At 44.4% G+C, this 9,048-nt stretch overlaps 1 protein-coding gene across 1 annotated transcript; it reads right to left on the bottom strand.

Moving 5' to 3' along the window:
• Positions 1-2,961: 2,961 nt before the first annotated feature.
• Positions 2,962-3,197, bottom strand: LOC121432832 (39S ribosomal protein L33, mitochondrial-like). The gene is given in 2 exon segments (XM_041630971.1): positions 2,962-3,101; positions 3,104-3,197. Coding segments are annotated over 2 exon segments (234 nt in total).
• Positions 3,198-9,048: the final 5,851 nt, after the last annotated feature.

Below are 9,048 nucleotides of genomic sequence, written 5' to 3'. Positions count from 1 at the left end.
GCTTGGCAGTGGGAAGCGCTCCATGAGGATGTCTCTGTTGGAGGTGCCATCATTGAGAGGAAAATTAAAACAGACCATCACTCAAACCCGAGGGTGGCCGTGGAAATCCTCCAGGGTTTCAATTTTAGGAGCTGGATCACTTTCTTCTTGCCACTGGTATTTTCTACTGGACATATTGAGGAAGTTCTGTTTGACAAAATAAAAATATATAATGATCAAACCAGAATAGTCGTCAGCCTTATTTAGGTACCAGTCCTTTGTGTTGGGCAGCTTCAAACTTTCCCAGCTCTTAAAACGGCAACATCCAAACATTATTGTGAATGGTAGTCACTTTGCTGTGTTTGGGAGCCTCTCATTAACTCTCTCTTTTCTAGTGGGCACTACTCAGCTCTTTCCTTCTGTGGAATCAACTCTCAGTTCTCACGAAGTGAGACTACGTATTATTTTCCATACCTGGCTTGTTTCACTGAACCCCAAACAGGTCAAGTCTCCCATCTCCCTTGCTCCTACATGTTCCTGAAAGACAAATGGAGTTCTGCCAGTATGGAAGAAGCTCAGATCCAGTAGGACCCTAAAGCTGAGGGCCTGGACCAGGCTCAGTTGTTGTATTCCTTGTCCCCACCCCGGGGGTGTCAGAAGCCCCAAGAAACCATTCCCTCACTCTCCATCCTCCCTCAAACTGCCTGATAACTAATATCCATGTCTAGTACCTTCCTTTATGTCAAAGCCTACAAGATTTCATCCTTAATAAACTTCAAATTTGTCTCATGAACATTCACAACTCTGGCCACAGGAGCTGAAGTCAGGGCGGTACCACAAGGACCAACACACAGGTGCCCTCAATATGTCATGGAGACTGATCACACGCTTTTCACATCTTTATAGCATCGGGACACTAAGGAGGAGACTCAAGAGTTACCTGGCCCGGACACAGACAACATTCAGAAGCAAGAACCCTCTGATCTGGGATCCCAGCCTCAGAAACAGTCTGCATAAAGTCCCAGAATAGCAAATACGAGCTTCTGGAAGCATCTCTTGCAATAGGTTCCCATGAAAGCAATGTGAGTATGAAACTTCCCACCAGTTAGAGGATAACAGGCTAAGGCCAGACTTGGGGGTTGAGATTCTAGGACTGTTCAACCCCAAGCACAAAGACAGAATCCTAAAGGAAGAACCTGGTGGTATGCAAACAGGGTGTCCTTTGGATGCAGAGATTTGCATTCAAACCCCAGGTGGGCTGCAAGAGCTGTCCCAGTGTAAAGCTTTCTGCTTTCTGAGCCTTGACTATCCCGTGAATTACACTGGACAAGATATGGATATGAAAGTGTGTTCAGTGTAACTGTGAGTTATCTGGCTCCCTCCATGGAGGATTCCTTGGTTCTCTTGCCCAGTTACAGATTAGAATCGGGGGCATTTATTTATGCCTTCTCAACAGAGCTAACTTCCTTTTCCTGGAGACTGGGATGTAATCATCTAGGATGAGACTCAGTCATCCTAATCTAAATATTTTGTTGCTTTATTTTTAATCTGACCCAGATTAATAGCTACTGCCCAAATACATCAAGATAAGTATCGTCTTTGGACTTGAAATTTATATTACAGTTTAGGCAAATAGCTTACTTCTCTGGGTCTAGATTTACTACTAAAAAGAGGAACAATATTCTGGTTTAATAGGTTGTTTAGAATATTTGCTAAGATATGTTTGCAAGGCTCCTAAAATAATAGTTGACGGCTAGTAACTGCACAACAAATATTCACTTCCTGCACTCCGCTCATTTCTTTTCTTATCATTAGTCAAGCACACATGTGCTAAAATATTGACAATATAAATAAGGATGATAGATAAAAGGTACCATGTCTGTCATCTTTGAAATTAAAGTATTACGAACTACCACCTCCAAAACTGTTTCACCTTATTCTCAGCTATAACGTAGGCTTAAATCCTAGAATAGAGGTGGTAATTTTGTTATATAGGTACCCAATTCCTCTTTCCCATGCTCAGGGCAGACATCACTAATCAATTACAACGCTCTTTCCTATTGAACTCATATGATGACTCAAAAGTTCTTTACTCCACAGACTCCACTAATAAACATCCATGGCATACATTTAAAAAATTACCCATCCTTATCATAGATCAAGGGCAACCTCAAGGCTGCAAATGAGGCTAAATTCGGAGTAGATGGAGACTGATTAACCAAAGATGAAAGCAGACCCCGAGGGTGCCACAGTTCTGTGAAATCTGATCTGTCCTCAGAGAAGAATTTGTGCTTTCTAATGTGTGGAAGGAGAGCTAAGCGTGAGTAAACGCCAGGGCTGAACTGAAAGCGCCACGGCTACCACCCATGGTTTCCAAAAAGGACGAGATTATTTCTCTGACTTCAGAAACATGGTGCTGGCTGCCCCGGCTTTACGCACCTAAGGTGATGGGCAGGATCTAATGAGCAAACCCCACGAAGCTCAAGCCAGCCGGTGACTGCCTGTGTGTTTGTCACAGCTGAGATCTCATGAACGCCAAAGATGCCTGGGGTCCTCATTTACTGTGCTGGCCCTAATCAAGCACTTCTACTGGTAGAGGCGGCTGCTCTAACTCCTTGTTAATGGTTATGCCCTTGAAGGGCCGCAAGCATGCTCACTCTTTACAGTGTAGCGCCTCTGCTGGCCAACGCCTGGTAAGGCTGAGCCGCTAACATCAGGAGTGGGATATCCTGTTGGGAGCCCTGCGGTGAAAAGATTTTTTATCTGGATCCTGAAAACTGTAATATCATACTCATCTTTACTTTTTTCCAACATTTTTCTTAGTAATGCCTGTTTAAAAATACAGCGAGATAAATGTTTGGTCTCTGTGAAGAACTCTTTCCTGGCACGGTTCCTTCCCAGCAGCCTTCGCCACACCCATGACCATGCTGTGTCTCCTCTTCTTCAGCAAACACTGCAGGTTTCTGAGTCAGTCCCTCGCCCTCAGTCTTTTCCTTTATGAATCAAATTCATTTTCAATCCACTGCTTAGAGGGAGCGCATTTTTTTTCTCTTCTATGAAGAGAACTTTTTCTCTTGGATCATAATGCAGAAAAATCAGCTTTTCTCGGAGTCAGCTTCTCTCGTGTTGAAGGAGAAACCTGCCCCAGCTTGACTCACCAGTCTCACCAGAATACTATTTGACTTGCTCTTGGCAAAAGAGATGGCAGAAAGCAGCATGGCGTCAGTCCTGGTACCCTATGTCAGCTTTATTTCTTTCTCTTTGTTTGTTTGTTTGTTTTTTATTTGGTTGGTTGGATTTGGTTTTGGTTTGTTTGCTTGTTGGTCGGTTGGTTTTTTGAGACAGAGTTTTTCTGTAGCTTTGGAGCCTGGATTTGGTTTTTAAAGACAGTTTTTTCTTGTGTAGCCCTGACTGTCCTAAAATTCACTCTGTAGACCAGGTTGGCCTCAAACTCACAGAGATCCACCTGCCTCTGCCTCCATCATGCTGGGATTAAGGGCATGTGCCACCACTGTCTGGTTTATTCCTTATCTTTTAAAGACCTAGCAAATGGATTTTTGTTTTTTTTTTTTTTTTTGGTTTTTCGAGACAGGGTTTCTCTGTGGTTTTGGAGCCTGTCCTGGAACTAGCTCTTGTAGACCAGGCTGGTCTCGAACTCACAAAGATCCGCCTGCCTCTGCCTCCCAAGTGCTGGGATTAAAGGCGTGCGCCACCACCGCCCGGCTGGATTTTTGTTTTTTGTTTTGTTTTTTTTTTGGTTTTTTCGAGACAAGGTTTCTCTGTGGTTTTGGATCCTGTCCTGGAACTAGCTCTGTAGACCAGGCTGGTCTCGAACTCACAGAGATCCGCCTGCCTCTGCCTCCCGAGTGCTGGGATTACAGGCGTGCGCCACCACCGCCCGGCCCCAAATGGATTTTTGTTGTTTGGGGCTTTGCAGGGGGGAGGGGGGTTGTTTTGTTTTGTCTTTTTTGTTTGGTTTTTTTTTTTTTTTGCTTGTTTATGGTTTTGTGTAGACATTCAAAACTGGGAGCTAGGAAATAGATGGACTGCAGATTAGTTTGGAGGGCTAACTTTGTTCGGTTTTTGTTTTTCTTCTAAAACCTGCCACATTGTCCCTTCACTCCCCTTCCCAACTGTGAGAAGTCAGGACGACAATAGAAATCTAAAGCTGGTGAAGGTCTGGGGGCCACCGAGGCACCTCAGAGACCAGGAGTGCTGGGCCAAAAGCAGGCGAAACAACAGGAAACGGATGGGATGAGAAGTGGTAGGAGGGACAAAGAGAGGGGTGTGGCTGAGATGGAGAAAATAAGTAAATATACGGGGGAAAAAAAAGGAACCAAAATCCTCATTCTCAGAGGAGGTGTTTAGAAACACTGGAGGAAAATCCAAGAAAAGAAAAAGAAAGAGCCATTGAGGAATTGAATTGGAATTGAGGTATTAGGCATGGACGCCTATATCTATTGTATGTATGTGTATATATATATATTGTAGATTACTAGTTATAGGTGTGTGTGCATGCATCTGTATGCATATATAAATGAGATAAAACTACTTGGGCCTAATAACAGCATAATGAGAATCCAGATTTTGATTTGCAGATGCTATGCTTTATTAAAAGGAAGCAGAAACCCTGGGGGCAAATGATTTACTCTGGAGCTGAAACAGGAAATGTACAACTTGAACCCAGGAATATCTTATGACTGAAAGGAAGAAAGCACTCGTGGGTGCAGCAAAAGGCGTCAAAAATAATGGCAGTGATGGGTCACAACCTTTGACTAAAGTCAGACTCCATATGTCTGTGTACATTAATACAAATAAGTGAATGAGAAAAAAGCTCTCATTTATGGTTCAGTGCCAACTAATAAAAACAGAAGACACAGTGGGAAAAGACACGCCTCATTTAGCAAACGGCATAAAGGATGCTTCAGTTAGGGTTCCTGGTGCTGTGAAGAGACACCATGGCCATGGCAACTCTTATAAAGGAAAACCTTAAATTGGGACTGGCTTATGGTTCAGAGGTTCAGCCCATTATCATCATGGTGGGACATGGCAGTGTGCAGGCAGACATGGTGCTGGTGAAGCAGCTGAGAATTCTACATCTTGCAGGTAACAGGAAGTCAACTGAAAGTCATACTGAGCAAAGCTTGAGCAAAAGAGACCTCAAAGTCTACCACCAGAGTGACACATTTCCTGCATCAAGGCCACACCCACTTAACAAAGCCACACCCCCTAATAGTGCCGCTTCCTTTGGGAGCCATTTTCTTTCAAACCACCACAGTGGATGAATCTGAGAGTGGAGGCTGAAGCAAATACTTGGAAATTTGATAAGACACAGGATTTCTCTCAGACTATTCCCCCACAAAACACGGATCAATTGCAGCAGAGAATGTGGCATTTTAGGCAGAGAATTCCTAAAAGCGTCAGCCTGAGCCTCCGGATGTGAGACTCTATGGAGAGAGCATGTTTGTAGACTTACAACCAAGAATGCAAAGTCTTGGTCTGATCATAAAAAAAATAAGCTGGGGAGGTGGTGGTGCACACCTTTTATTCCAGCCCTTGGGAGGTAGAGGCAGGCAGATCTCTGAGTTCCAGGCCAGTCTGGTCTACAGAGCAAGTTCCAGGACAGCCAGGACTACACAGAGGAGAAAGGAATTTGGATGACTCTTGGTGAGAAACCAATTCAGCCAGTGAACTGAACAGGGCTGCCCACACCACATCAGGATATCAGGTTTGAAGAGCCACATGTTGGTGCTGGAGGAAAGAGCACTCTTCTAAGGAAAGCAGCAAGAATGTGGTAAAGGGAGGTGCCGTTATGTTTCCCATTCCCACCCAAACATATCAGAAAAAAAACGCCATTTGCAGCCATAAATAGGGAGACAATGGGCAGGCAACAGAAGACACACAAAATATTAGTGATTGATGAATCTGGTGGAGAGATGAGGAAGTGCTTACATTCCAGAAGCTTCTAAATAATTTCAAGATGAATTAAAGGAGATCTATTATATAAAATATATATTCATCTATGCATATATTCTGACACACATTCAGGGAGATGCAAATTAAAACTATAGGAGATTCTCTAACATATCCACAAACACAGCTAAAGTTAGCACCCAATGTTCCAAGGGATTTGGAAGGAGAGAGCCTGTTCATGGGAATGTAAAATGACCTGGCCATGTTGGGGAGAGAGTTGACAGTGTTATAAAGATAACATGACCCTATGACTCAGGAATTCCACTCCAATGTTATTTTCCCAAGAAAATTTAAATTGTATATTCACAAAATAGAAGTGTTATCAGAGACACTTTACCAACGGAAGCCAAAGATCAGAAATAGGCCTTCCATCAAAAGTAAACTAAACAAGAGTTACACAATGCAACGCCACCAGATAAGAGCAAAGAATTTATAAACAGTAGCAAAGAGGGAATTGCAAGAACACGCTGCATGAAGAAAGCGCTGTGACTCATTCCACAGATGTGACATTCACCAATGGGTAGCAACGGTTGGGTTAGGTAGTAGGGACAACAAAATAGTGGTTGCCTGGCAGGGAGTGATGTGGACATGAGACACTACGGGGTCAGAAACAAGAGGGGCCTCCCAGGCATAGTAACAGTCTCCCTTGCCGGGGTCACAGACAAGAGGGGCCTCCCAGGCATAGTAACAGTTTCTCTTGCCGGGGTCAGAGACAAGAGGGGCCTCCCAGGCATAGTAACAGTCTCTCTTGCCGGGGTCAGAGACAAGAGGGGTCTCCCAGGCATAGTAACAGTCTCTCTTGCCGGGGTCAGAGACAAGAGGGGTCTCCCAGGCATAGTAACAGTCTCTCTTGCGGGGGTCAGAGACAAGAGGGGTCTCCCAGGCATAGTAACAGTCTCTCTTGCCGGGGTCAGAGACAAGAGGGGTCTCCCAGGCATAGTAACAGTCTCTCTTGCCGGGGTCAGAGACAAGAGGGGTCTCCCAGGCATAGTAACAGTCTCTCTTGCGGGGGTCAGAGACAAGAGGGGCCTCCCAGGCATAGTAACAGTCTCTCTTGCCGGGGTCAGAGACAAGAGGGGTCTCCCAGGCATAGTAACAGTCACACAGGTACAGGCACTAATCAAAGCTTATCGAATCTCACGCTGAAGATTTGCATATTTCTATGTGAGCAAAAAAAAAATTACCACAAAAAAGAGGGAAAAAATGAGAAATGTTGGACAATAGGCTATTTATGTACATATTGACCTATTCAGAGGGGACTGTGCTGTGTCAGCAATTTGTTCTGAAATGCATTTTACCTTGAGGTGGATCAATGGGCGGCTGGAGAAATTTTAAGCATAGAATACAGATGACAGCTGTTGAGAGTTCTGTGTAATTTTTTTGGTAATCTTTCTGTATGCTTGATAATCCCCATAATAAAGTGTTGGGAAATGTGTGTGTATATTAAAATCGAAATCTCTTGCTGCCGACCTGCAGTTTGGAGCCACTGAGATAAAAACAGCAAACAGTGAAGTACCTGATGAACCGAGAAAACTGGAAAAAATTGTTCCAGGGCATTGTCCCCAATGGGTGTCCTAGGAGACATGTGATAACGAAGATTTATGGGTCAGCTCTGCACATCATCTTCAGTGTGAGAGATCACTCAGAGTGACGACTCTCCTTGCCGGTTGATGGATAGTACACTCGGAGACACCGATTGACCCCAGCGTTTTTCTCTGTCTTCTTCTGAACTGTTAGCAGTTGACCAAGTTGTGTGAGAAGAGCTTTTCTGGACGTCGCGTCTCTTCGGATCTAGAGCCACTGTAGTCTAACAGAAGTGCACCTTGGAATAAAATTCTCTGCTCCTCAGCTAATACGTTCCATGGCAGTGCTTACCATATCACATGGAGTATAATGCTACTTGATTTAAGCTTATCATATCCTTGGATATTTCCCCACGTCGATATATAAGTTATACTATCTATAAGAGGGAAATGTTAGTGTAAAGCCTGAATTATGCAACCTTTATAAATAATACGGGACAATGCCTAGCATATAGTAATTACTTAACTTAGGTTAGCTATTGTTATTCCTTTGGGAAAATGTTTCATAATATGTATAATCAATTCCTAGACGTGTAGGTTGCTTCAATTTCCCTACTATACATAATAAGAAAATGAAGCCACCTTACATATACTCTTGATTCATGTAATGCTTCTAGGACAAATTCACTAGAGTGAGACTGGGAAGTTGGCATGGTGGGTAAAAAGCTTACCACACAGATGTGAGGACTTGCATCTGGATCCTGAGGATCCATGTAAGGCAAACCATGGTAGCACATACCTGTAATCCCAAATACTACAGCAAGAGACAGGAGAGCCCCAGGAAGCTCATGGCTAGCTAGTCGGCTACATGCAGCAGTGAATACGAGACCCTGCTTCAAACAAGGTGGAAGAGGACTCAAGGCCAAGGTTATCCTCCTAGGTGCATCACAGCAAGAGAACACTTGAACTGAACATGCCACACACACAGACACCCCACTACCACACACACACACACACACACACACACATCATACACACACACACATCATATACACAAAAAAGAAAAAGGGATGGAAGGATGTAGTAATAAGAGCGGCGGGGCTGCGTCCCCAACACCCCAGCCGCCTGCCCGGCTAGCTTATGCCCCGAAATAATTACACGGAAACTGTATTCTTTTAATCACTGCTTGGCCCATTCTCTTCTAGGCTAATTCTCACATATTAATTTAGCCCATTTCTAATCATCTGTGTATGGCACCCCAAGGTGCGCTTACCAGGAAGATTCTAGCCTATGTCCATCCTGGGTCGGAGCTTCATCCCGGGAGCGGGGCATGACGTCTCTCTCAGGCGTCTGCTCCAGAGAGAAGAGCTGCCTAGACTGAGCTCACTTCCTCTTCCTCCCAGCGTTCTGTTCTGTTTACTCCTCCCACCTATCCTCTAACCAATAAAATGGGCCAGGGCAGTTCCTTTATTAGCCAATGACCTTCCTCCATCAGAAGGAAGGGAGGGAGAGAGAGAAGAAGGGAAGGTGAGAGAGAAAAAGTCGGTCCCAGGAGTGGGGCCACTGGACCCAG

This window comes from Microtus oregoni, unplaced genomic scaffold (genome assembly GCF_018167655.1).
Source record: "Microtus oregoni isolate MIOR12 unplaced genomic scaffold, Mior012 000036F_ref0000092, whole genome shotgun sequence".
NCBI lineage: Eukaryota > Metazoa > Chordata > Mammalia > Rodentia > Cricetidae > Microtus > Microtus oregoni.
This window is presented reverse-complemented; position numbering and strand designations above follow the sequence as displayed.